At 56.3% G+C, this 27,451-nt stretch overlaps 2 protein-coding genes across 5 annotated transcripts; one reads left to right on the forward strand and one right to left on the reverse strand.

Moving 5' to 3' along the window:
* The first annotated feature begins 65 nt into the window (after positions 1–65).
* On the forward strand, positions 66–6,106 carry IST1 (IST1 factor associated with ESCRT-III). 4 transcript variants are annotated; one of them, XM_066637174.1, is made up of 10 exons: positions 66–159; positions 1,702–1,801; positions 2,190–2,370; positions 2,499–2,586; positions 2,844–2,927; positions 3,112–3,222; positions 3,310–3,498; positions 3,744–3,836; positions 4,604–4,652; positions 5,069–6,106. In XM_066637174.1, exons 2-10 carry the CDS (start codon positions 1,714–1,716, stop codon positions 5,266–5,268), a joined length of 1,083 nt encoding a protein of 360 aa, XP_066493271.1. In that variant the 5' UTR covers positions 66–159; positions 1,702–1,713; the 3' UTR covers positions 5,269–6,106. The 4 variants fall into 4 exon arrangements, with proteins under 4 accessions (XP_066493271.1, XP_066493272.1, XP_066493269.1 ...); XM_066637175.1 differs by lacking the exon at positions 66–159 and adding an exon at positions 285–391; XM_066637173.1 differs by lacking the exon at positions 66–159 and adding an exon at positions 418–651.
* Positions 5,548–27,086, reverse strand: PKD1L3 (polycystin 1 like 3, transient receptor potential channel interacting). The gene is made up of 32 exons (XM_066637939.1): positions 26,771–27,086; positions 26,426–26,524; positions 26,018–26,058; positions 25,390–25,857; positions 24,730–24,861; positions 24,329–24,505; positions 23,999–24,126; positions 23,769–23,898; positions 23,471–23,596; positions 22,336–22,564; positions 21,949–22,133; positions 21,507–21,737; positions 20,723–20,824; positions 20,226–20,404; positions 19,311–19,457; positions 18,315–18,511; positions 15,700–15,902; positions 14,978–15,146; positions 14,658–14,832; positions 11,629–11,890; positions 11,397–11,496; positions 11,168–11,302; positions 10,210–10,395; positions 9,681–9,978; positions 9,114–9,259; positions 8,801–8,925; positions 8,434–8,594; positions 8,027–8,237; positions 7,783–7,884; positions 7,429–7,560; positions 6,568–6,625; positions 5,548–5,897 (listed from the first exon to the last, which is right to left on the reverse strand). The coding sequence occupies exons 1-32, from the start codon at positions 27,084–27,086 to the stop codon at positions 5,548–5,550; spliced, it is 5,700 nt and encodes a 1,899-aa protein (XP_066494036.1).
* Between the last annotated feature and the right edge of the window lie 365 nt (positions 27,087–27,451).

Below are 27,451 nucleotides of genomic sequence, written 5' to 3' on the forward strand. Positions count from 1 at the left end.
CCCGGAGGGCGCCCGCCCGCCCGCCTCCTCCGCAGCAGCCCCCCCCGGGACGGGCTTGTTGCTAGGAGCAACAGCGCTCCCCCGGACCTGTGCGGGGGCGGAACTCTGCTTCACCGGAACCTTCGTCACGGAGCCCGCGGGAGCCCCCGGGGCGCTAAGGTGGTAACTCTCACCGGAACTTAATTTTTCCCTCCCGTGATCCTTCCGTGCAAAAAAGTAGTCCCAGGCGCGCTCCGGCGCCGCCGCGACAGGAACGGTGTGTCTTTTAGGTCCGGCGACAGCCAGAAGGGTATCCCTCCGCCTGCCAGTGCTGAGGCTAGGAAGGAGGCGACGGTGGCGGAAGCAGCAGCAACAAGGAAGCAGCAGGAGCAGCCGCCACCGCCGCCGCCCGGTGCGTCGCCTCCCCCGCTCGGAGTGCGCCCCCCTCCCGGGCGACAGGGAGCACAGCCCCCGCCGCGGTCCAGGCGAGAGGTTCAGGCGGCCGCCCTCCGGCTGCAGCAACAGGAAGAGCAGGCCCGACCCGGCCTGGTCTTCTCAACAGCAGGGCGGCCGCGCCCCCCCACCGGCCGGCCTCCCAGGAGCCTGAGCCAGGCCCAGCGCTGCCTCCTCAGGGCTTCCGCGGGGCCTTTCCGCGGCCCTCTTCCCTGTCGGGTGAGGAGCGGGCGAGCAGGCCTGGCCTCCTGGCCTGAAGTCCAGTCTCTGCGCAAGAGCCCCCCCCCCCGCTCTTGACAGCCGTGTCCCTATTGAGCAGCGTCAGGTCCCAACCAGTGGTACTCGAGGGGGTGCCTGGTGGTACTTGCAGGACTCCTGGAGCCCTGCTGCCTGGCAGTGAGACCAGGATCACGGCACAACAAATAGCGATAGGAGGCTCAGCTCTGTGGGCAGAACCCCAAAACACACTTTTCTGTGCTCAAAAAGCCCTCCTGTCCACCCTGAGCCTCCTGCTGGTGTTTGTTGTGTCAATTTTTGGCCTCCCAACCCAAAAGTCACTGGCAATGATGTCATTGCTAGTTATTTTCCGTGGTACTTTGGTGGACCATTGTGAAGAGGTACAGCAGAGGACAGATGTTGAGAAACATTGCTCTAGACTAGAGCAGTGGTTCCCAAATATTTTAGCACTGGGACCCTCTCTTTAAAATGACATTCCGTCAGGATCCCCCTTGGTTTACAAGTCTTTTAAAAAAGTTTCCGTTTACCAACTGCTGCAGCCTCTGTTTTTACCGTGTTTTACTGTGGAGGAGAACTGACTTACTAACTGACTGGTGTTGGTTGAGATTATCAGATCAGGACCATTCTGCTACAGCCATAAAGGCTGCTGTGGCCTGATTTATAAATGTCTTGGGGTTTGGCTATAATGGTGATTGAGCAGCAGTGGTTTCTCCCCCCCCCCCCCCATGTAGTAGCTTGTTTCATTCTTAACGCATTTCTGCCCAGCCCACAGTTGGACACGTTTTATCCCTGTTGCGTATATGCAACATTGGGCTGAAATGACTTAATGCACATAGCCTAATCTACCTTGTCAGTTTCGCGACTCACCAAAAACTGGGTTGCAACACACTGGTGGATCCTGACCCATAGTTTTGGAATTGCTGCTCTAGAGAGCTGGTGCCTTTTGGAGCCTTGGAGGCTGGCTTCTACCTGCCTGTGGTAGGCCAGACAGCAACAGGAGAGATTGAATTTTCTTGTGTGTGACACTTGCAGGGAAAGCACATCATGCTGGGGTCTGGGTTTAAGGCTGAACGCTTGCGAGTCAACCTACGTCTAGTCATCAATCGCCTCAAGCTGCTGGAGAAAAAGAAAAGTGAGTGCCAGGCTCTGGGAGAACCAAGCTGGCTCCCCCACCTTGTCCCCTGCACTGCCAGAGCAGCCCCCCCCCCCCCATTGTGCAGAGGTTTGGGTGGCGACAGCAGCTGTCTTGGTTCTGTGGAGATGCTTCATTTGCAGCATGCTCCTGGCTGGGGAGTCTGTGTCAGGGGTGGGGGGTTGTTGCTCATATGCACCAAAGAAGTCAGAGAAACTTGGTACAGAAAAACTTGGCTCCTCGCCTTCCCCCAGAGAGCTGTTTGTGGGATGTAATAGAGTGCTCTTCAAGCTCTTTTCCTTCTGCCGTCTCTCCACCCCCCCCCCCCCGCTGTCCTGGGACTGATGGGCTGCCTGACACTGTCCTGTGCTGTGCACTTGTTTTGCAGCTGAGCTAGCCCAGAAAGCAAGGAAAGAAATTGCGGACTACTTGGCTGCTGGCAAGGATGAGCGAGCTCGCATCCGTGTGGAGCACATCATCCGAGAGGACTACCTGGTGGAGGCCATGGAGATTCTGGAGCTGTACTGTGACCTGCTGTTGGCACGCTTTGGCCTCATTCAGTCAATGAAGTAAGGGCTCGGTGCTGCAGAATGAAGGAGTTGTCTCAGGGAAGGGAAGTGAGTCTGCCACAGAGCCTGCTGGGGCTTGCTGCTGGTCTGGATGCAGAACTGACTCTTGCGTGGCGTTGTCTCTTCAGGGAGCTGGACTCTGGCCTGGCAGAAGCCGTCTCCACCCTCATTTGGGCTGCCCCCCGGCTGCAGTCAGAAGTGGCAGAGCTGAAAATTGTGAGTAGTACAGTCTTTGTCTCTGCTTATCTTTGAGAGGGCAGGTCCCATTTGGGCTCATTTCTCTGTTCTGGGGGCTTTGGGACTGCCATTTACAACACAACCTGGCCCCGTCTTACATTTTCCGTAAGGTAAGTGTGCACAATGCTTTCTCTGAACCCTCCTGGGGGAGGACATCTGTCCAAGGGGACAGCCCCACAGTGGGCTTTGTTGTACAGGAACTTTTTTTCTGACTAAGTGTGCCATTTCTGTGCCAGGTGGCTGACCAGTTGTGTGCCAAGTACAGCAAAGAGTATGGCAAGCTGTGCCGCAGCAACCAGATTGGAACCGTCAATGACAGGGTGAGGAGGAGGTTGTGGGGGCAGGAATTCTGGTGCCTGCCATCTGTAATGGATGCTTGACACTCTCTTATAAGACACCTGTACTATGGACCTGGTGTAGGAAGGTCTTGTTAAAAGGCTGATGACCAGTCTAGCTGTGGGCAGGCAGGCATCTTGGGACTCACCCCTTTCCTCTCCTTGCCAGCTGATGCATAAGCTGAGCGTGGAAGCACCTCCCAAGATCCTGGTGGAGAGGTACCTGATTGAGATTGCCAAGAACTACAATGTGCCCTACGAACCAGACTCTGTGGTCATGGTGAGTCATGAGAGTGGGGGCAGAGCGGGCTTCTGCAGGGCTGAGAGTCCTTTTCCCCTTGTGATGCGAGTCCCTCCCCCTCCCCAGGCTGAAGCACCCACAGGTGTCGAGGCAGACCTGATTGATGTGGGTTTCGTGGATGATGCCAAGAAAGGTGGGCGAGGAGGAGGAGGAGGCTTCATGGCTCCACCTGCTGGTCCTGAGGGAGTCATGCCCATGCCTATGCCCATGCCCTCTCCAGTTCCCCCCTTTTCCTATCCTCCTCCGAAAGGGCCGGTAAGTGCTTGTTTCTTCTGTCAAACAGGAATTGGGGTGAGGCCTGGGGGTGGCCAATGGGAATCAGTTCAGAGTTTGGCTCACTCATGGCTGCTTTGGGAGCAGAGCTTCCTAAGAGCTCCCCTCCCCTCGTAATCTGGAGAGTTTTTCCAAGAGGCCTTGGTCCACCTGGTCCTATCGTGATGAGAGTCTGTGCCAGAGTTGCCTGCCTGGGGGGCATCTGACGTAGCCTTGCTCCCCTGCAGGAGAACTTCAATGGGCTGCCTGTGGGCACATACCAGCCTTTCACCAGCCTTCACCCCCCTCAGATTCCTGCAACTCCCCCAACATACGAGTCTGTAAGTAGTTGGGGAAACAGGCTTATGTTGTATTCCAGCTGCTTGTTGCTTTTGCTGGTCCCCCTTTCTTGCTTTGGTGCTGCTGCTCCCTGCTGTTGGAGGCTGCTGAGCAAGGCTAGGCCATCATTGAGCTTTCCCGGGGGGGGGGGGGGGGGGGTCAGACAGACAGACTTAGGAGTTCTCTATTTCTCCCTCCATCTTTTACAAACCAGCAGGGCATTTGGTTTGTAGCAGGTAGGCATTGCTCATTGCTGCTCTTCTCTGGAGGGAGCGCTGTCCTACTCTAGGAGCACAGACTGGTACAGGAACAGCAATAGAGGCTGGGGAAAATTTCCCTGGAGGACGATTCGTTACCGGAGTAGAGGTAGCAGAGGAAGAACAGATGGACACTTTATCAGTGGAGGCCCAGAAGAAACCATCTTCTTTTGCTCCAACTTCTCACTCAAATACCAGTTTCTCACTCTGTCTGCTGCACCCTTGGCTGTGTCTTGGGCTTGGGTTGACTGAGTTGGGTGGCGGAGGGGGTGGGTGGGTGGGTGGGTGGAATAATGTTCACATCTTTCTTTGCTTAAGTGGGAGAAAACTGGTACAGACTGCCTTTCTTGTGTGTGCTACTCTCTGCATTTTGTTTTTCTGGCTGCCAAATGTTGGCTTGTGGTAAGCTGCTCTGGGGGTGTGTTGGTGCAGGTGGGGGGGAAGAGATCCCAAGGCTGGGCACTGTGAGAGATGAGCAGCCTCTGTTCGAAACGGGCTCCTCTTTATTCTAGATTGAAGACATTGGTGCTGATAAGGATCCGCTCCCTTCACCGGTGACTGGTGAGTCCAGAAACTGGCTGGATACTGGGGGAGGGCAGGGCCATGCATGTGGAAGAGTCCTGGCTGGGCTTTGAGCTGCTACATGTGCTCTGGAAAGGAGGTGGTGGGGGGGCTTGCTCTCCTCCAGAAGCACAGGGCCCCTCTAGCCTGCTCCGCCTCATGCTGTTCCAGAGGACTGTGCCTTCTCTGCATTAAGCCAGCTCCTCTATAGGTCTCTGAGTGTACAGGCCATGCATAAAAATCTGTGGGACTCACTGGGTTCAGGGTCCCTGGTCCCTCCTGCTGTGTGAGGTGTGCCGGAGGCTGCTTGGTCAGGCCATTCCTTTTGCTTCCCCTAGACCAGTAGCAGTGATCATTCTTGCTCCCAACTTTAGCCCATTTGCACTTGGTAACAGCCTGTCCTTTGCTCATGACAGGTCCTGGACCAAAGCCAGAGGCCACAGTGAGGCCCCCAGCCGGTGTGCCCAGTTCAACCGACAACTTTGTTCTGCCAGAGTTGCCCTCGGTGCCAGACACGCTGCCTGCGGCTTCTGCTGGCCCTGGTGCTTCGGCCTCTGAAGACATTGACTTTGATGACCTCTCGCGGCGGTTTGAGGAGCTGAAGAAGAAGACCTAAGAGTGCAGGGTGGGTGGTGGACTGGCCCAGCCCGCTGCTCCCCTCTCTGAAAGCCCCGTGCTCTCTCCGCTTTGTCCTCTTCTTGGCCTTTCTTCCTACCATACTGACATCTAGCACAGCTGCTCCTGAGGGGAACCGCAGAGCCTCTCTGAGGTGGGAGTCTGGCATGGCCCGTCAGCTCTACCAACTAGTTTCTCCTCCAGTACAGAGCAAAGGGGCTGATGTACGTAGACCTTTGTTCTGCAGAAAGGGGGGCATAGGGGTAGCAAGTCTGAAGGTTCAGGCCATCTTGGTGGGACCAACATGTGTGCCCACCTCCCCCTCCCCGGGCGCCTGAGCTATGGCAGAGGAGATGCTTTGGGCCCCTGCAAGCTTTGCCCGCCACGTTCTCAGGGAGCCCTCTGGGGCCTTTACTTCTCTGCTGGGGCCGAGATTGGCGTAGGAGCCCCCCATCTCTGTGGAGGCTTCCCTGGCCCACTGGTCCTTCTGTTTGCGGTCGGCGCAGAAGCAGGCATATACCTCCATCTTGGAGGGATCCCGGCCCTGCCTTAGTGTGGCCCAGATGTGGCGCTCACTCCCGGCTGGGGTCATGTGACCAGCACATTGCTCTTGCTTCTCCCACAACCCACCTGCGCCAGGAGAGCAAAGCCAGACATGTCAGTGGCAGCAGCCTCACCCCCGCCTGCCATTGCGCCTCCTAGGGACTGGCTGTGGTGCCAGGAGGCTACCTCTGCTGCCTGTGGACCCACCTCTATATGTAACACTTTCACACAGCTTTTCTGGAATGGTGTGGTGGGTTTGTACCTTCTCTATTAATTCTCAATAAAGGTGAGGGGTATTTGTGTGTTGTGTTGGTACCAGAGCAAAGCATTAAACAATCTTGGACTGTTGGGGGGGGGTGTTAGGAGAAGAGCATCGCAGCCTCTTGTTGACTGCGCTTGGAAACACCCCACCTCATCCTCATAGTGCTTCTGATCAGTATAGCCAACTGTAGTCATCGTGCAGTTAGACAAGGAATGCTGTTTATTGGGAAGAAGGCAAATATAGGCTGGACTGGGGAGGCAAAGGCAGTAGGCATGATGGTAGGTGTGCCCCTCTGTGCTTCAGCACCAGGCTTGCACTCTGTATGGACAGCACTATGGGGGGAGGGGAGTGGCTAAGAGAAGTTTTGTGACTACCTGGAAAACCCTAGTTTCCTGGATAGTTGGGTGGGCAGCAGGTGTCCTGTGCAGGGGCTGGGGATGTATTCTGATGGTGGAGTTGCCTCGGCTCCAAGGCAGCTGCAGGGTTTGTGGCCACCTTCCTGGGATCTGGTCTCTTCTCCATCATCTTCGAGCAGTGGCTGGCCCCTCTTGTCCTACAGGGATGTGTGAACTGGGGGCCGTATCCCTTGCCTGTTCAGCCCCCCTTAGGCACAGGAACAGAACGTGGCCATGTCTTCCCCCTGGTCCTCTGCCAGCCACCCTCCCAGCCTACCATGTCCATTCTCCAGTGGCAAAGGGGGAAACCTCGTTCTCTGCCACACAGAGGTAGTGCAGCATTATGCCTCACGATGGGGGAGGCAGCTAGCTTGCTATAGGGAGACATCCACTAGCACTGCTTTGATTGCCACAAACACCTGTTTTGCCCAGTGTTAGTCTCCTTGAGACTCCTTGAGTCCTTGAGACTAACACTATGGAAGAGGTGAGATTCCATAATCGGTAATGGCTTGTTTCCATTTCTGACATTGAACTGATGTGTTGCTCTGCCCCAAGGCAGGCCAGAGTTGCTCTGGGCTGACCTTGATTAAGACCAAAAGGAAACATGGGTGTAGAGGGGGGGTGCTTGTGCCACCCTTCCCAGTTCTTGGTCTGAGCTCAGCAGCTGTTATATTTTCAGGGAGAAAGCAGGTTTTGATGAGGCCTAGAAAGCAATGGGACCCTTTGCAGCTGGTGGAGGAGGGGTAAGAGATGTAGTTTCAGCCTTGTGCTTCTGCTGGTACTGGAGTCTGGTGTTTCAGTCCAAACCAGAGGGAGAGCTTCAGCTGAAGCAACTGCACCATAGACGACTCCTTGCTGACCTGCAGTGGTGGAAGGAGGGCACCTGTGCATGTGTCCCAAAGAGCCACTGGTGCATGAGCAGCTCCCCTTGAGAGGAGGGGGGACCAGCAGCAACTCTCACCTGAGAAGCCTTCATCTCTGTAGTGAGGGTGGTCAGGAGGACAGAGACAAACAGGTTCATGATCACAAACACCATGGAAATAACACTGGTGCAGATCAGCAGGGAACCCAGCACAGGGTCCAAAGCAAAGACCTAGGGGCAGAGGAAGGACATGGGCAAAGATGCAGACCATAGTTTGGGGACTGGGCAATTCTCAAGCCTGCAAAGCCTAGGGCAGGCTGGAGTTCTTCAAAGGTGGCACCAGCTCTTTGAGCTGGGGGAGCGGAAGCCTGTTCTGGGCTCTCTTGGGGTGCCTCACTCTTTCCTTTGCCCACAGTTGTGGCGGGGCAGCTTGGTCCAGGTAGGGGTACTTACCACTTCGTAATTGAAGATCCCAATCAGGAGCCCCACAATGGTCACAGCCGAATCAAAGAAGGTCTTGTAGTTGTCAATGCTCCACCCGAACAGGAGATTACACTGATGGTTGGCCAGAGAGCAGAAGTGAAGGAGAGGTCCGGGCAGGGAGGAAAGGGAGTCACCCCAGGGGCTTCTCTCCAGGGCCAGCAGAGGGAGACCTGCTGGAGTCCTGATTTCTCATGCCCTGCAGCCACTCCCTTACCACAATGGCATAGCCCACAAGGAGCACCAGAAGAGCGAGCAAGAAGCCCAGCACCTCGTCCCAGGCTTTCTGCAGTGTCTGTGAGATGAGGTACAGGCGAGGGTTCAACTGAAGGAGGTGCCACAGCTTGACAGTTGCCAAGGCCACCAGAAAAGCGATCAGATAGGTGAGCCCAGAGTCCACCTTCACAGTCTCATAGAAGCTGATGAAACTGGGGAAAAACCAGGGGAGGGGTGGGTGGCAGAAGCAGCACTTGGGTGGGTGTTTTCAATTTGTAACCTGTCCTGGGCGCCTCTGCCTGCAGGGGCTGCTAGGAGGGTGGGGGTTGCATAGGCAAATGGCAGGGGTGCACTTTTGCACCTTTGGGACTGTATGCAGGGGTGGGAGGCCAGGGCCTGGAGTCTCACCTGCTGTGGTTCTGGCGATACTGCTGCAGGATGCATTCAGTCAGCAGGTGCCGCTTCACGTACAGGCCCACAGCAGCCACACTGAGCAGCAGTGTGCTGGCGTCCAGCAGGTTCCTCTTTCTGTGGAAGTACAGCCACTTCTGGTGCTTCAGGTGCTGGCCCTGCATGGGAGGGTGCAGCACCCCACTGACAGCTGCAAAGGCCTCTCAGGTGTATCTCTTTGTGACTTGCTCGCCCCAAATGGGAGACCAAAGTTGCCTTTCCTTCAGCTGCACACTTGGGCTGCAGTCTGATGCCCACTTATCTAGGAGTAAGTCCCTGGATGCAGTGGACAGGCCTAGGATGGTACTTGGAGCCTTGCACTCACCTGCACCAAGGCATAGTACAAGATCAGAAGCAGGAAGGCAACCTGGGCGAAGGCCAGCGGGACCAGGGTGTGCCTGCTGAGGTAGAGGCAGACAGTCTGCAGCTCAGCCGAGCCAAGGAAGGGCCCTGTCATGGAATGGGGAGCAGGCTCAAGTTGCTGGGAGCTGGGCAGCATGGGGTGCTGTCTGTCCCCACTCCCCATGTGCCAGAGGCCAAGGGACAGGCCCCTCTCTGCTTCTGTGAAAGTCCTCCCTCTCCCCCCCCCCCTCCACAGAGGTCCAGGCAGCCCAGCAGGGAAGGGTGTGCCACCTCACCACCCTCCTTGCCTATGCTGTTGGTCTCCCAGAGCAGTGTGATGACGCAGAAGAGGTTGACATTCGCATTGTAGAGCACAAATTCCGCCAAGACAGCCCGAGTGTCTTTGTCTAGCCAGTTCTTCTCTTCCAGGTAATGAAGGACGCTGGAGAAGGCACAGAAGGAAGGGGGCTGGGAAGGGCTTGCGCAGAGCCCAGTAGGTTGATAGTCACCTTGGGTGTTGAGCACAGGCCTAGATGAGGTTGGGGAAGGGGAGCTCTCTGTTGCAAGACTGGGGCAGGTAACTCATTCACTCCACTTGCGAGCTCAAGGTGGACTGAATGCTACTGGTGGCAGAGTGGGGTTGCTTGCCTCCCTTGCTCCTGGGTGTGCCAAGGAAGGGGAAGCACAGAGGAGGGGTGGATGATTCCGGCACTCTGACCCCTCCACCACACACCTTCCTTTTTTCCAAGCCAGGAGCGTGAGGGGGAACAGTGCAACGGTGGCTGGCAGGTTGTCAAGGGGAGTGGCCTCACAGAGCCACTCTCAGCTCAGTTGTTTCTCTGGACACATCTGCAGGAACGCACCTGGTGGCGTGACTAGCATTTGTGCCCAAGTTGGCCACGTAGCCACCTCCTGGATAGACAGCGAATGTCCCCCAGATGGGGTACTCTTGCAGGCTGGCTTCACTCTGGTACACCCAGGCAGTCTCTTGGGCTCCCCCATCTGGACCTGGAGCCCCCCATGCAGGCCTGGAGCCATCTGTCAGACTGCTGTCACAGTGTATGAAGCAAGGCAGACCAGGCTGCTGTGGAACTCCCTGGACCCGGATTTGTCGTAGCCGTGCACTGCCCACAAGGAAGAAGTTTCCATTCATGGCCAAGCCTGTAGGGGGAGAAGGGAGGAGAGACTGTCTGTCTGACCAGACCAGGTCACAGAGGAAGAAAGGCAAGTCTCACTAATGGGAAGAGGCGAGGGAGACAGGAGGAGGCGCAGATGCCAGATGGAAGGGCAAGCCCTAGGTTTCAGGCTCAGGGGCCTCTGGCTCTTTGCTGCCCCTGCCCCTCCGCAGAGAAGACATATAGCAGGTGGAGGCAGCCCCAGATCCCCCCTCACCTTCCGAGTTCCCATAGAGTGGGGGCAGCAGGCTATGCCTGGCCCAGCTATACAGCTGCTCCGTGGTGTGGACACGGTCCAGCTGGTCTGTGAAGCTTTTCTGGAGGACGTCGGTCAGGTAGAACTCACTGGGGCTCCTCTCAATATAGCTGAGGACCATCAGGACTGCCAGAAACGCCAATTGCACTGGGGGCAAGCAGGGGGGAGAAGGAGGGGGAGCAGCCCTTCACAAACCCTGCCAGAACTGCACCACCCTGAGACTGGCTGAGGGCTGACCTGCCCTTGCCTGCAGATCTGCCTGTAGCAGAGCCAGAGGCCAAGGGTTGTGCTGTGGCCTGGAAAGAGGCAGAAGCCAGTGCTTTCAGCAGGAGTAGTCACACACAGAGAAGACACACCCATCTTGGCAGCGGGGCAGAGGGGCGTGCCCACCACAAAGTCAATGCAGCATCCAGCACCTGTCTGCCTGCGGGCCTGGGTCTAGGCAGGCACCTGCATCCACTCTGATCTTCTGTGCTGAAAGGGCTCCATGAAACCCTGGCAACCAGCCACTGCTGTGCTGCCCTCCTGCCATGGATTGATGCCATTGCGGTGTGTATCTCTCCTTCTGTCAGTGTGGCCCTGAGTGGCTGCCTTCCTGTGTGCCTCCCCAGGCTGTCTGGCAGGGGAATATGGCACCTGTCCTATGTCCCCCTTCTCTGTCTTGGGCACCTGCTCCCCTGTGAGTCACGCAAGCTCAAGGGAGTCATGTTTGGTGATACATGTGAAAATAGGCCTGGTTCCCCACTGCCCTTCTGTTCTGGTCTCAGCCTTTGTAAGCAGATAGTCCCTTACCCTTTCCTCTGTAGCAGGACTCCCACAATACACCTTGGCATTGCCAGCAAAATGGCAGTGGGGTGGGGAAGGAGAGATTTGCACCTGGTCCTCCCTCTCTCCAGCAGGTGCCCCTCTTGTTCCTCACCTACAATCTCCCGGAGCAGAGAGCACAGCTTCTTCTCATTCACAGCTCGCTCCTTTGGCTGTGCTGTCCCCAGTTTGAGGGGGGGAGGCCTATAGACAGGCCTTGAGCCAGGGATTGCTAGCTGCCCGAGGCTTTCTGAAGAGGAGAGAGGAGATGGTACTTGAGTACCCCTCCCAGTGCCAGAGGCTGCCCTCCAGCAAAGAGCACAGCTCTGGGGTGGGGGAGTTACCTGCAAGGCCTAGAGCCTGATGCAACTGCTGCTCCTGCCCCTGGTCCAGCCCCGGCTCCTGCTTCCGCACCAGGGAGAAGACAAAGGTCAGCGCCAGCACCTGGGATCGGAGGCAACAGGTGTCAGGCTGTGGGGGCTCCTTTCTCAGGGTGTTGCTTGTCACAGACCAGCTGTGGTGGGGGGTGGGGAGGCTGCCTCTCAGAGGGTCTCTGGAACCCTGGGGCTGCTTTACCTTAAGTGGCTGCATGAGGAGGAGGCTCTGCAGCAGGGAGAGCAGCACAGTTACCACCCAGCGGGTGGCCTGGTCCCGGCTCAGCTCTAGGCTGTAGAGCACTGTGAAGAAGGCCGAGACCAGGCTGATGGCCCCCAAGGCAGCCCAGCAAACGAAGCTCCATCTCCTGGGAAGGCAGCGGGAGAGGGGCAGTGCCTGCCTGGCTGGGTCCTCCATGGGGAAGCTGCTGCGCTGGCTGCTGCCTGAGAAGAGGCAGGGAGGGCTGGAAGGCCAAGAAGGCAGATGTGTCATTGCTTGGGGCAGACCAGAGCGGGGCAGAGCTGCGCCCTCCCCTTAGGCTTGATGTCTTCTGCTGGCCCCTTTGTGTCACCTTTGGCAACCAGACCCCTGAAGGTCTGCCCAGAAACGGGTAAGGCAGGGCTTTTGGGGTCCAGGCTGATCAGTACAGGCTGCAAGCTGGCCCCATGGGGGGGACGACACAGCAGTAAGGTGACACTGCCCAGGGCCATGACTGCAACCCGCTCTCTGCCCACTGCTGTGGCTTGCTTCTTCTTTTCTTCCACAATGGCCCACTTTGTCAATTACGTTGTGCAAATGCTCATTTTGCACAGTGGACCTGTGAGAATGTTGCATAGTGCCTGACTACTGACTTATGAAACATTGATAGGCAGAATTATTTGACACAATGCCTGGAAGTGTTCCCAAGAACTCCAAAGTCCTTTGCTTAGGACTATGTTGCCTGCCCAGCTGAGCAGCTGGAGAAGCAGCTGTTTCTGGCACCAAACACCACACTCTTCTCCCAACATGCTCAGGCTGGCATTGGGATCAGCTGGGAAGGGCGATGTCTGAGGGCCTCCCACAACAGAGAGCCCACCTGGCCAACCCACTTCAAGCCTTTGGCAGTAGTACCCAATGCACCAACTTGGCCCTCATGCTGGTCCACATTACTTCCATTATATGGAAGTGTGTAGGAGCTAAGCAGCCACCGCCTGTTGTCTCACAAAGGTGACCAAAGGTTGGTCCTGCTGGACCTCTCAGCGGCTTTCGATACCATCGACCATGGTATCCTTCTGGGCCGATTGGCCGAGTTGGGAGTTGGAGGCACTGTTTTGCGGTGGTTCCGCTCCTACTTGGAGGGTCGGTCCCAGATGGTGGTGCTGGGGGATGCCTGTTCGACACCCTGGCCCTTGAGGTGCGGGGTGCCGCAGGGTTCAATTCTGTCCCCCATGCTATTTAACATCTACATGAAACCGCTGGGAGAGGTCATCCGGGGGTTTGGAGTGAGGTGTCATCAATATGCTGATGACACCCAGCTCTATCTCTCCTTTCCTCCAGACTCCAGGGTGGCGGTTGAGGGCCTGGAGCGCTGTCTGGAAGCAGTGAGGATCTGGATGGGGGCTAACAAGCTGAAATTAAATCCGGATAAGACAGAGGCTCTCCTGGTTCGGAAATCCTCGATGCAGGTGCTGGATTATCGACTTGCTCTGAATGGGGTTGCACTCCCTCTGAAGGAGCAGGTTCGCAGCTTGGGGGTCCTCCTGGACTCGCAGCTGCTCCTGGATTCCCAGGTGGCGGCTGTGGCTAGGGGGGCCTTTGCTCAGCTTCGGCTGGTGCGCCAGCTGCGACCGTACTTGGATCGTGTAGACCTGGCCACGGTGATCCATGCCACGGTGACATCGAGGTTAGATTACTGTAATGCGCTCTATGTAGGGCTGCCCCTGAAGACGGTTCGGAAACTACAATTAGTACAGAATGCGGCGGCCCGTGTGGTCACCGGAGCCAGGCAGTTTGACTCTGTCAGCCCGCTTCTCCGGGGGCTGCATTGGCTGCCCATTCGTTTCCGGGCCCAATTCAAGGTGCTGGTTTTGACCTTTAAAGCCCTATACTGCTCTGGGCCAGGATATCTTAGAGACCGCCTACTCCCGTACAATCCGGCTCGTCCTCTCAGGTCATCAGAGAAGGCCTTTTTGCAAGTGCCGCCACCCAAGGAGGTCCGGGGGGCGGCTGCAAGAAATAGGGCCATCTCGGTAGTGGCACCAACATTATGGAACTCCCTTCCCCTTGACTTGAGAATGGCTCCCTCTCTTGAGAGTTTTCGGCGAGGCCTGAAAACACTGTTGTTTAAACAAGCCTTCTGATTTCTGGCCTTCTTAACTTTTTTATACATCTTTTAGTTTTACAGGCTTGATTCCTCGGTGATCTGCTCTTTTACTCTTTTAATCTGACTACTGTTTTTATGGCCTCTGTAGTGTGTTTTTAAATGTTTTTATCTGCTTGTATTAATGTTTTTAAAATCTGTTTTTTAATATGTTGTTAGCCGCCCTGGGTCCCGTTAGGGAGAAGGGCGGGATAAAAATAAAGTTTTATTATTATTATTATTATTATTATTATTATTATTATTATGGCCATGACAACTAGCCCCCTGCCTCTTGCAGCCTTGGATGGGGCATGCTTTTTGCCTTTTGCTGCAGGGTCATGTTCTTCCCCGTTCACAGGCTCCTATCAGGGCAACTGTCCACCCTTTGGCTAAGACAAGGTACAGTGTCACATGAGTATCAGCACATTTCATGTAACAAAACACATAGCTTGAACAGAGGACAGTAGATGCAAATTTTTTAAACAAAAAACAAGCAATCCTCCAGCACACACTTTAGTCAATGGCATCTCTGCAGCCACCATTTGAACTGCAGCTGCCCCCCACCCCGTCTCAAGAGCGGCATTTGGGTTTCAGGCAATGAAAGACACCTCCCCTGCAAACTTCTTCCTACTCCCCTCCCCAAGCAGCCCGGCTCCATACCACTAAGCCTCCAGCTTATCTCAGAGATGAGACAAGTGTTTCATCTTTTCAGCTGTTCCAACAAACAGGCCATTCAGAAAGCCTCCAGTGACGTGGGGGTGTGGTGTGGGCACCAAGAATCCCAGGGTGCCACTGAGACTTCCAGGTGGGCCCCATATTCCTAACACACCACTTCTTGCTTTGGAGGAACTGGCTGTGGCAGAGAGGGGGTAATTTGGAGCAAGTTGAATACCTGGGCTCCTTGGTGTGGGGCCAGGGCTTGTGTTGCTCCTGGTGCTGCCGGAGTATGAGTAGCTGTTCAACTGCATGCAGCTGGTCACGGAGGCCATCATGTTCTAGGCCCTGCAGCTGAGCCTCCAAGTCCTTCAGCACGTGGCTCAAGTATCTGTGGAGGCTGCAGGATCTCTCTGGAAAAGAAGCAATGGGAGGGGCTGTCACAGGAAGGGGGCATGCCCTCCTTCTTCCACCCCCACAAAGTGTGTCAGGCACCAGGAGGAGTCTGTTGAAGGGGTGCCCTGTGCCCTGCTTGGGCCCAGAGCCTGTTGCTCTCACCCTGTGGGGGGACCTCGGAGTTGTTCAGGTGTTGGAGATATGAACGGAGGAGGCGGCTCAGGCCAGCCACCAGCTCAGGCACTTGTGTTGATGCCCCGGGAAGCCAGCCTGTATCTCCACCCTGGCAGAGACGGTTCTTGTACAGGAAACCCAGGGTCTCTGTCAGCTCCTGTGGAGAGAGGGAGGGAAGGAGACAGCTGGGTCTGGCACTCCCGGAAGCAGCACAGGGCTTGCTGTGCTTTCTCTTTTGTGGACTCCCGGTGGGATTTGGGTTCATTTAGGGATCCTAGGTGGCCAGAATGTGGACCAAAATGTAGACTCCCCAAGCACGCACCAGAAGTTCTCTGCACCAAAACTCAGCCAGGGAAAACTCTGCACCAAAACTCAGCCAGACCTCTGCAGACCGGGTAAATGCACATGACACAACCCATTGGACATGATGAGTCAAACGCCAACATTTGTTATTCATGGGGGTTTGGAATCTCTTGGCTGGCACAGGGATTGCAAAGTGAGTGGGGGGGGACGGACACACACACCACGCATTTCAGCAAGGAACAAAACTGCTCTGCTTCCTTTCCATTGGTTGGGCTGGGATTTGCCCCAGAGACTGGGCTCTGTGGGGTGGAATGCTACAACAGTCATTGGTGCCAGAAAGCCCCAGGCTGTGCAGGGTTCAGGGGAGGGGGCAACCCAGGTGGCTCCAGGTGCTCAGGCAGTCTTACCTGCTGGATGCGTGCAACCATGGCCACCGACCTGGGGGGCGTGGAGGTTGGCAAACATTCGGTCTTTGCGGGAGGGGGCTTCAGCGGCACAGGGGGGTGGATCAGCCGGAAGGCGTGCACAGTCAGGAGGTGTATGGGCAGGAGGAGGACGGCCGCTTCCATGCTCACCACTAGGTCCTGCCAAGTCACCACAAAGGACCCTTCTGCAAAAAAGAGGGAGGCTGAGGCCTTCAGCCCTGCTGGGGTGTGTGCGGTGCTGCTTCTGCCAAACGTGCACCTCATGAACAGACAGAACACGAACAGGAGGGCAAAGGGATCAATGGGGTAGACCCTGGGATGGGGGGCTAGGCCAGGCCAGGTTGGCAGGTGGGGGGGAGGAAGGCCATCATAAGAGTGACCTTTGTTTATCTGAAAGGCTGCAAAACTTGGCCCCAGGAAGGCCCCCTTAGGATCCAGTAGCAGAGTGTATGCTGGTGATACAGGCTAATGAAAGCCATAAGCCAAACACAAACAGATTAAAAGTTAAACAGAGCAAATCATTAGGAAGTTTAATAGGGGAAATGTTCAAATGTTTACAAGTTTAATGAAACCAAATGTTAATGCTATGTTATGGGGTGTTTATAGCTAAATTAGTAATTAGTTTCTATGTATAAGAAATAGGGAAAAATGTTTAGCATGCTTATATGTTTGGAACAAAGGAAGCATATTTGGTCTCAGTCTGATGTAGAAAGTGCAGGCTAATTGGCAGTTTTACTGAGATAGCAAAGGAATGTTTCTTTGACAGCCTTCCAAGCAGATAACGGCATGGGAGTTAGGGAGTGACACACTCCCTTTTGCTTGCAGCAATGTGAAACACAGGGTTGCTGGAAAACATCCAAGCCATTTGAGCTGGAAATTCACTACAGAGAACAATTTGGATTTTAAAATATAATTCAGACAGGCTTTCCTTTTTAAACCAAATACAGTTTGGTAAACACTGGGAAGGGCTATTTAGACCAAAGTTTCATAGAAGTTCCAAAGAGATTATAATGCTTGCTTGCAAATATTTTTCAATGCCTTAAGTGTAATCAATATATAAATTAGCTATTAGAGTAAAGCTTGATTGCCTGATGTTATTGAAACTTAAATAATAGTATAGAAATACACAGAATAGTAAAAGCAATTAAATTTGACTATTAAAAGGCTTAAAGCCACAAGTCTGAAATAATCTGTCTCGCAGACAGCTCACAGATATGGAATATAGGAGCTGTATCCCTGTAACCTTAGAGAGGCAGATGTCTGGAAGAGAGTCTAACAAGGAGACTCTAAGAAAAGTTACTCCTCACAAGATAAGAACTCTGTATATCTCTGTAGACTCAAAGTGACAGATTTAGATACTTTTAATTGGAACTCAGAGACAGATTTACAACTTAAAGTGAGATTAGATACAACACACAGAGAACTAGGGAGGAGGCAGGAAGCAGGATGTACCTGCAGCAATTAATTGGGAAAACTTATCTCTTGGCACCAAGAAAGGTTATACACAGGTTAGAAGCAGTTTTAATGAGGAGATCTAAGCAGACAGTTTATCTTGTTTGACAGACAGAAATAGAGTTGTCCGAGATACAGACACCCGCAGAAACAGCTGGACAGGAACAAGATAATAAAGCCCCTAATTAGCAAAACATAATGAGAGCCTCTGTTTGAACTGAAAGCTAACAGGAGGGGCTAGATTTAATTGAAATAAAGAGAAAGGTCTCTTAAAATCCTTATTTACAATAAGAGTTTAGTTTGTCTTGTATTAAATATGTTTATACCACTATGCATCACAATAACAAGTCACATATGGAGAATTACACATGGAATAGAGGGAAAAACCAAAAGCTTAGTTAAACAGAGGTTGGCAGAAAGCCTACAGTGTTTGATGAGACCAAACAGAAAGGAATTTGGAAAGATAAGGCTGACAACTCTGTCAAAGTCAGAAATAAGCACAAGACATACTAAAGGCCAGTAAATGAGTAAACAGTGCCATCTAGTGGTTGTTGGAAACAATGTTTCTATAATGTCTCAATGTATGTTTTCTCCTTTTCTGGAGTTTGTAACTTGAAGCCAACCAATCAAATGTTTGTAGAGTTATCTGTGGCCAGTCCTGAGAAGACCCCCATCTCTGATGTCACACACCAGCCAATGAGAAATGCAAAACTCCTCAGACAAAGGAGCCAGAATCAAATATAAGGGAGAGGCTCACACTGGAAAATTGCTTTTCTCTGAGAGCTCTGAGAGTTCCCACATAGCTCTCATTGCTCTCTTCATTTTGGACAGGAGTCCCTGAGAAGCCCATTGCTGGCAACGAAATAAAGCTTGCAGACGATCACCACTCTTGCCTACTGAGTTTGCTTTTGAACTTTGCTCTTGACCTTGCAACACTGGAGCCTCAGTGCCGCTCAGCAGCAGCACACCCCCCTACTAATGCAAGGCCCCTCCAGAGCCCAGCTATGGTGGATGCTAGAGAGGATGTGAACCAGGCAACCTCTGGCCTGCCCTGGGGACTGTGGCCAAGGCATAGGGACCCAGCTGGGATTCTGGCCAGACCTTCCCCTCCCCCACAGGAGAGAGGCCTCCAGCCCTGCCCTCACCTGGCTCTTGGGCGTGCTCCCCGGCCGGTGGGCTTTTCCAGAACATGATGTTGATGAGCATGGAGCAGAGCTGGAGAGCCAGGCAGCAGGAGAGCCTCTGCAGGCGGGTGAAGGGGCTCCAGGGTGAGCAGGTAATCACTGACAGCCACAGGTGCTCCTGTGTCAGCTTCTCCATCAGACCTGTCCAGAAGAGGTTCCTGGTGGGGGGGCAGGGAAAGGGAATAGGGTCCTCTGACAGCCCTGCTCACCTCCCTCTGTGCACCAGAAGGGGAGCCCCATTCCTGCAAGGACTCATTTCTGATGGGAAAGGAGCTGGAATCCACATCACATGCATCCCAGGCCTGGAAGTCGTGTCCCAGGAAGCAAGGGAGAGGCCCTCCATATGTGCTCAGAGGAGCACTCCTTGCCATCTTGGTCCATCTCTCAGCCTCGTCATTCTGTTCCAGAACCCCCTCCTGCAGGCAGTGCCTCAAATGAGAAGAGAGCAGTCTGGTTGAGCCCTAGCCCAACCAGCCAGCAACCAGGAGACCCCAGAGTGGGAGACCTCGGGAGCAGCACACCCTCAAAGAATGAGACCCTTCCATGCTGAGAGCCTGCATGCCTCAGTGCCTGGACATTAGTGCTAGCAAGAAGGTTGAGGCTCTGGGCCAGGAGGCTGCCCCTTGAAGACATACCACTCTTCAGGAAGTGGAACCCCGGAGGGGTAGGCTGAGCCCAAGGGGTGGAAAGCCTCTGTGCCCCTCTGGTGGAGAAAGCGGCTCCCTGGATATGGCCAAGCGCTCTGCCCTACCACATGGGTTCCCACCTTGAGGGCGGTGGAATGGGACACCCCAGGGCCAAAGTCTGCTGCACCCTAGTTCAAATGGACACTACTTCATGTTTGGTCTCACTTCTCCACACATGTTCCCTCCCAGTCCTGCATCATGCCTGCAGCAGAACACCTGTTGGGCCCAGTGCCCTGGATCAGTGCTAGGAGAGGAGGGTCCCAGCAGTTACCCAAAGGACAGGAGCTCCCTTTCGGAGGCAGCTACAAAGACCCTGTCCACTTGGCCGTCATCCAGGTCAGCCGCCAGCCAGCAATTACACAGGAAGTGCCACTTCTTCCTGGCACGCAGATCACTGACCACCAGCCGGTGCACAAACCTGCAGGCAGATCACACCATACATTTGCCCAGCAGTAAGAACTGCTAGTTGACCGCAGGGGATGCCCATCAGGCCCACTAAGGGGGGCAGCAGCTCTCTCTCCCTCGCCCAGGAAGGGAAGCGGCCCAGCGCATGGCCTGCGGCTGTTCCCCATATGGCCCTCTGGCACCACTCCTGGCTGCCCCACCCACAGTGAGCTTTGCTTCCTAGTCCTCTGTCAACAGAACCCTTTTGCCAGTATCTGGAGAGGAAGAGAGGTGGGAGAGCAGGAGGGTCTCTCTCCCCCCAGGCTGATGCACGGGCAGTATATGAGAGGCAGCAGATGGCCTAGCCCTGTGGGCTCCACAGCAAGCTTGAGTATGGGCCAGAGGGATACTCAGCAGATGGGGAGGCTAGATGGGACCGTCCTCCTGGTCTTCTTTCCAGCCAGGCTTTACTTCCACCCATCTAGAACAGCTGGTTAGCTGGCTCTTGCCACAAGCAGATCAAGGGGCTGAGAGTTTCTTCCAAGCACTGGCTTGAGGGGGATGTGGGGATTCTCCAGCTGTTAGGCTCTGGGCCCTCATGGCTCCATGTGCAGGAGAGGCCAGCAGCACAGGTGCCATAAGCCCACTGGCAGTGGTTGCTGGTGCTGGGACCTGGGTGCTCCAGGCCTGCCAGCCAGTCAGTGGCCCTGCCTGTAGCCAGCCAGCTCAGCTTGCCCTCCGCACCACCACCACTCTTGCCCCTCCCTTCTCCTCTCCCTGCTTGGAGTTGCCAGAGACCTACCAGCTGGGGTCCGGTCCAGCACTGTTGTGCCAAAGGCGGATGGCGTGCAGGTCACCCAGAGGCCTCCGTGTGGCAAAGAGGAAGGCATCCATTTCACCACGCTCCAAGCAAGGTGTTTGTGGGTGTTGCAACAGGTGTGGCTCACTCCGTCCCTCTGCCCCGTAGAGGGTGAGGATGACCTCAATGCAGAGAGGGATGTTAATCAATGAAAGGCAGGGCTTAGGAGGGGTGCAGCAGGGGGGGGGGGGCTTTGGGGGGAACTTTCTTCCAGTCTTAACCAGAAGGTGGCAGGGCTCCCACAAGCAGTGAGGCCTCCATGCGTTGGATGATGCCTCCTTCAATGCGTGCCCTTTGGGGGGAACCAGTGAGGAGACGCTGGCTGAGCTCAGCTTCTGTGAGCAGAACTGGCTGGGGCAGGAGGGGCTTGCACCATTCTTGGGATCCAGGGCCATCCCCAGCACAAATTGGGGCTCGGTGTACGGGTGGGTCTCACCTACCTTCGCTGAAGTGCCTGCCCCTCGGCGGTAGCCTGTGAAGACTTGGACCAGGTAGGGGAAGTGGGCACCAGCCTCATTATCTGCCAGGAGTGTGACTCTCACCTGGAGTAGAAGAGCCACATGGATGAGCTCTCAGGAGGGCTGCTGACATTGCTGCGCCCCCAGGAGGAGAGCGGCTGCCTGTGGACGCCTGCTGGCCTTCACTTCCCACTCTTTGCCAGATAAACATCCACACAGCCAGCCCAGCAGAACCATATGGTGCTCCCCCCACCCCAGGCCCTCATTGCAACATGCGAGGCGTGGAGGGCTGAGTAGTGAGGGAAGCAGCCACTGCTGAGGGGGGCTTTGCAGTGGACAAGGAAGGTCAGTAATGGACTACTTTCCCCAGAGACGTCCACCTGGCACCAACCAGGATGTCTTTTGTGCCAGGCAAAGTTCTTCCTGTTTCCCAAGTCTCTAAAACATCCACAGCCTTAGTTTGAAGCCTGCTCCTGCCAAGAATGTCTTTTCCTTTTATTCCAGTGCTTTAGCTTTACTTTAAGAGTTCTTGTTTTATTGTTAATTACATTTTCAAAATAAATTTCATGTCCCCTTGAGAGCACATGCCAAAAGCAGACTGTACGTTCTTAAATGGATCCATCAGTCAATAAGTGAATGGCTGGTTCCCTGGTCCGGGCAGCTTGTGGAGATGCATGCCTGGGGCTGCTGTGACTCCCTCAAATCTGCAAACACCCAGCTTGGCTCCGGCCCATCAGCCTGCTCTCTGCCACCTCACTTGTCTCACCTTGCCCAGATCTGTCCTCTGCTTCCGGTGGGCCCAGAGGACGGCAGCGCCATAGCCCAGCAAGAGGCCACTCAGCAAGGCTACCCCGGCGGGGTTTTGGTCGATCCTGCTCAGGAGCTGGCCAACATGCTGGAGGTTGATAGTGCAGGGCAGGACCAGGGATACGCAGCCAAAGAAACTGAGGTGATTGCAAAGGCACTGTGTGCTGCGGAGGGTACTCTGGGGGCCCACCTAGAAGGAAGGAAGGAAGGAAGGAAGGAAGGAAGGAAGGAAGGAGCCCCTGCATCAGGAAAAGCCTCTCCCCCCCCATCCCCACACTGCTGAGGAAGCCAGGGCTGGCACCGGGTGCCTCACCCGAACCCACAGGACACAGTGAGGGCCTCCCCACTATAGTCCGCTGGGCCTCTGCGGAAGTTCAGAGGCCTGCCTGCCTGTGCCATACCCGACAGCCATCGCTTCGCCAAGCCTGGTGCTGGTTGGCCCAGTAGTAGCACCCTGTGCTGACAACACTGATGGAGAGGTTCCTGTGGTCCTGAGAGACAGGAGTCAACTCTGCAGAGATGTAGTAGGTGCCGGGACTGTGCTGCTGCAGAGCTTCTGGGGGAACCAGCCATACATAGGCCCCCTCTGGAGTGATAGCAGTGAGTCAGCAGGGGGTGGGAGAAAATGGGCAGATCAGTGAGCAAATTCATCCTCTCACTCCTGCTGACTTTTCCACACATGGTCCATCCACTTGAACCCCAGTCCACTCATGACAACTCGCCACCACTCACCCGTCACCCCAAATGCAGCCAAGAAACCTGTCCACCCTCACCCCATGTCCCCTCACCCTCTTGCCATCTGCCCTGGGGCAAGGTGGTGTTGAGGAGGCAGCAGTTGCTGGGAAGCTGAAGGTCAGATTCCAGGCACAAGACCACCTGGAGTGGGGCTCCAGGTCTCACAGAGACCAGCAAGGCATCCTCTGTTGAAGTGATGTTCACCGCCATGCGAAAGCTCCCTGTGTGGTCAGTCAGGCTAGTGGTGGGGGGCTCCGCATCCCCCTCACCACCAAATGCAATCTAGAAACAAAGAGGGGGGATTGGGGCCAGCCACCTCCAAGGGCAGACATGGTGCAGGCTGGTCCTGATTCTGGCCAGCTCTGTTGTGTCCAGCAAAGAGGAATGATGTCTCTGTATTTGAGAGACTCAATTAATTGCCGCTGTGAGTCAACAGCCACAGCAGTTTCCCTTTGGGGCTCACGCACCAGGGACCCAACCAATGCCTTTGGCAGTTCAGGGCTCCCAGGGAGGGGTGCAGCAGCTGGGCAGCCCATCCAGAGGAGTGGTGTCCAGACACTGACATCCCTGGTCTTTGCTCTTCCCGGACACCCTCCTGATGTCTTCCTGCTCGCCATTTGTCTTCCTCCCTTCTCCTTGCTCCCTTTGCTCTTTCCCAACATTCAGCGCTCTCCCCTCCCTCACCCAACAGCCTCCAATTAGAAAGTCACCAAGGGCCCATGGGCACAGCTGGCCATTGCCTGCCTTCCCCATCCCCCCATCTCCAAGCACAAACCCAGGAGAGTAAGAGGTGCCAGAACAGCAAGCCAAGAAGGAGTCCAGGGTCTCCTCCAATACTGCAGAGAGCACTGCTCCTCAGGACCTCCAAACTGCTCCCTCCTGGGAAAATGTTTCCTTCCACGGTGGCACATTTGGGAGGGAGATTTGGATTGCAGTGCAGGGAGAAGAGGTTAGACCTACTTCCTCACCTTGTGTGGTCTCTTTTGGAGTTGCCAGTGATGGGACCTAATTCTCTTTGAGAGAATGGGAGGGACAATGATGGGTCATGCAATGCCTGCTGGTCTTGTGTGTGTGTGTGTGTGCGTGCATGTGTCCTTCAGGCCTTGGAGGGACTGTCCCACTGCACAAGCAGTTTCTGCCTTTGGGGGGAAAGGATGCACTGCCTCTCAAAGGGGATCCAGGTCCCACCTTCATCTCCTCTGCAAGGCTGTGGACATCCAGGGGCCCGTCCTTGGTCCAGAGAGCGACACTTGCCACATGTTTCACAGGCATCTGGTCCAGGTGCCTGAATGGGTTGAGTGCAAAGGAGGCTATCTGGAAAGCAGAAAACAGGAGGCAGGCAGGGAGGGAGGCAGGGAGCTGCTACAGCCCTCCCCCAAGGAGAGCGATTTGCAGTGAGGGGAGGAGCCAAGCCTTGCCAAGCCCTGCCCAAACCACTGCAGGCCTGAGGACCTGCTTCATGCCAGTGTGGGGGGGGGGCACTAACCTGGACCTGCACCTGGTCATGATGGTGGCTCAGCAGTGGTGCCAGGGAGGAGGCAGGTGGGAAGGTGACTTCCAGGGGGGCTGGTTTGGCCAGGCGGAAGGAGTGGCCAGGCAAGGAAGTGGCACTGCAGCTAGAGAGAGGGAGGGAGGACAGCCCGACCAGTTCACTGCTGCTGCTTGCCAGCTGCCCCTGCTCTCCGCACCACCCTTTGAGTGGAAAGCAAAGGCTACCTGCTGAGGGTGGTGCTGAGGGCCGGAGATGCCAACACCACAGAGGACTCCGTGGGGAGGTGGCCCAGCAGAAGCCCCGCTTGTATCTGAGGCAGGGCTGCCAGCATCTCCTCCAGTGTTGCCTCCTCCTGAAAAGCAGGAGGTGTTGTATTGGGCACAGAGCAACTTGCGCAGTGGGCCAAACAGGCTCTGACCCCCAGGCGCCAGTTGCCTGGCTGGCTGCTGCCTGCAGAGCACTCTTTTGGGTCAGGCCTGGGCAGTGTGGCAGGTTTGGGTACCAGATGGAGGCCCCCCCCCGGAGGAAGGCACAGCAGGCCCTGCTGTCCTCACCCCTGACTGGCTCCCCACATCACCCTGGCCTGGAGTTGGTGGGTTGGTGTCCCTGGCCTGGAGCAGGTTGCCCAGGGACCGGAAGAGGGCCAAGGCGGCAGTGGTGGAGATGTTGCTGTCAGGAAGGGCCGTCGGTAGCCAAGAGCTCAGAAGCAGGAGTGCATGGCTGGCGTCGGCCTGCAGGGATAAGACTGGCCATTGGGGTGCAGGGGGCCAGCGGTGGGGCCCAGCGAGGGGCTCTACTGCAGGGGCTCCCCCTAGCACCCCCTGCAATGGTCCAGGCTGGAGGAAAAATTGTCTGTGGTTCCTCCAGCAGCAGGGCCAGGTCATGAGGGCCATGGTACCCCGGCCCTCCCCCTCAGTCATCTGTGGACCCCTTCCCTCCCACCCACAGACTTTACCTGGGCAGCCCCTGAGAGCTGTGCATGGAGGCTGGTCAGACCCTCCAGTTCCCAGGCCGCCCTCTCCAACAACTGTGGGGGCACTGGTGCCTGCACTTCCTGGCTGAGTCGGAATAGCAGCTTCTCCAGGGCCTAGGGGAGCAGAGTCTGGGTGTGGGGCTGGGCAGTGCCAGGCTGCTGGGGGCCCTGACGCTAAGTCCTGCATGGCCCCCCAAAGTACCCCTGCCCACCCTGAGGGCACACCAGGGGGCACCAGCGGTGTCGCCAGTACCAAGGGCTTAGAGATTGGCTTGGCTAGCACCCAGCCCCACCTGCCTTGGAAAGGTGCCTCAGGCAGGAGGGAGCCTTGTTCAGGAATCCCACCCCCCAAGCCCCAGCCTCTGCCTTGGCCAGGGTGCCACCAGGGCAGAGAGTCCACTGGTGCTCCCCAGCCTCTTATCTTTATCTGCCAAGGAATGGCCAGCTTCCGGGGCCAGGATGTCCCTTGCCAAGGAGGGCAGAGCGCAGGGAGGCACATATTTGGCTAAGGCATTTCCAGGGCTTGGATTTCTCAAAATTCAAGCCAGTGTGCCCTGGCTGTGGGGCCCAGGCCCCTTCAAGCTCAGCCTCTTCTCAGGGCAGGGAGAAGAGGTGAAGGCTGTTGGCACAGATGGCCCCTACCTGCTCCATGGTCCCAGGTGGAAGGGGCCGAGAGCTGGACATTAAGGGCCCTGGTGTTGTGGGTGGCGAGTCCTCCACATTTGCCTTACTGGTGGGCAGTGGCTCCCTGCCAAAGCCTGGTCCAGAGTCCGGAGCAGGCTCCAGACTTGAGAGTGCAGGGTGGAGAGCTGGAGGGGCCTGGGTGAATTCTGGCTGGAGGATGGTGCGAGGAGAGGGAATGGTTTCTGGCTGGCTGCTGGGCTGGGCCTGGGTGCTGAGCCTGGGCCTACTGCCAAGGGAAGGGTAGGTGTCAGGTGCCAGCTGGACTGTGGGTTGCCCGTCTGTGCTGGCTGGCGTGTGGATGCTGGACTGTGGGTGGGGTGTGATTGCAGGCTGGGTGCTCAGGGGGCCAGTCGACGCTCCGGTGGCACCAGGAGTTGCTGTGGTCCTCTGTCTCAAGCCGCATGCCATCCTCTTGCAGGCCGACTGCTAGGAGGCAAGAAGGGAGTCAGGTGTCCTGCCTGTGCCCCCCAGCTCCCCTTTCCTGCCTCTCCCCCCTCCCTCTCCCCCAGCATGGTTGGATGGTTCTGAGTGCCATCACTGGGGCCTGAGGGCACCATTTTTAGCATTTGCCTTGCCTGGGACGCACCTGCCGAGGTGTGGAAACATCACGGTGCAGCCTGGCGGGGCCTGGGGGGAAATCGCAGAGGTGGAGTTCAGAGTTGTTTCTAGCAGTTGGGGTCAGGTCAGCTGCTCTTTGACAACCCACAGGCAGGGTCCCACCCTGGGGGTGCTGGGGTTGAAGCTTGCTTGTAGGGGGCCCAATACTGCCACAGCCAAAGAGCAGTGCACTGGGAGTTCTTGCCTTTGCCCAGACCCCAGGCTCCTTTCTTTCCTGAGCCCTTGCCAGGCCACAGCTGGAGTGAAGGGCTGTGCTGGGGGCCACGCATCTTAGAGGGAGGGGGCACTGGCCACTGCCCTGCATGCCTTCCCAGTGTACCTGGGTGCAGGCCCTCCAGAGTGTGCCCTGATGGAGGGAAGGTGGAGGCAGACTCACCAAACTGGCAGGTGAAGAAGAGCTCCTCGGAGCAGGGCTCCCGCCTTGCCCAGAACTGGCTGTCCCTCCTGATGATGGCAGGGCAGTCAGCAGTGCGTCCTGTGGAGAGGGGGAGGCACAGCCTGAGCCTGCTCAGGATCCCCACTAGCCCCATCCTCCAGCAGCAGCAGCCCCTTGAAAGGCCGAGGTGGTGCCCTGCTCAGATGAGCAGCCCTTGCCATGAGCCTGGCTGACAGGTGGGGCAGCACTGCCTGCTGGGTCAGGGCATGACTGCAGCCCCGCCCGGGAGTGTTCTGCGCCCAGCTTCATGCCTTGCCCTGGGGCAGGTGCATTCCCCCCCCTCACCATGGCCAAGGCCCCACTGGCTGGCTTTCTGTTCCTCCAGGAGAGCCGCTGCATCTGGCCCAACCCAGCTCTTGCTTCCACTGTCAAGCTGGCCCTGCAGGAACCCAGCTGAGTGCTGGTCCCAGGAGTGGAGGAGCTGGCCCCTGTGCTGCCAGCACCAGGCCCGGGCAGCTGGAAAGCTTTGCGGCACACGGACTAGCTCATAGCAGGCACCTTCTGCCCCAGGCTGGTGCTGCAGGCAGGAGGGCCATGGTTCCCCCTGTGTGAGACGCACCCATGCCCAGAGCCACAGCCAGACCCCTGTGGGCAGCTCCATGGCTCCAGCACTCTCCCAGGCTGCCTGGCCCTGCCCAGGGAGCCTCCCTTTAATACTGGCCCCCTCACCACAAATGGCCTTGCCTCACAAGAGGCCAGGAGGTTGCAAAACAACAGCAGACAAAGGCCTCTGTTTGCTTGCAGTGGGGCCACACCCAGCAAGACTGCCTGGGGGGGGCAGAAATTAGACAGGTGCAGCAGCTGCAGCTCCAGTCAGGTAGGAGTCACGTTTGCATAGACTGGGGGGGGGGCATTGTCAGGGTGGGATGGGTGAAGCACTTCCTTTGTGCTGGGGGGGCCTGGCTGGAAGGCAGGTGTTCCCTCACTGGGGCGTGCCAGAAGCCCTGTGGCACTCCTTGGGAGAGG

The sequence above is a fragment of the Tiliqua scincoides genome, chromosome 9 (genome assembly GCF_035046505.1).
Source record: "Tiliqua scincoides isolate rTilSci1 chromosome 9, rTilSci1.hap2, whole genome shotgun sequence".
Taxonomy (NCBI): Eukaryota; Metazoa; Chordata; class Lepidosauria; order Squamata; family Scincidae; genus Tiliqua; species Tiliqua scincoides.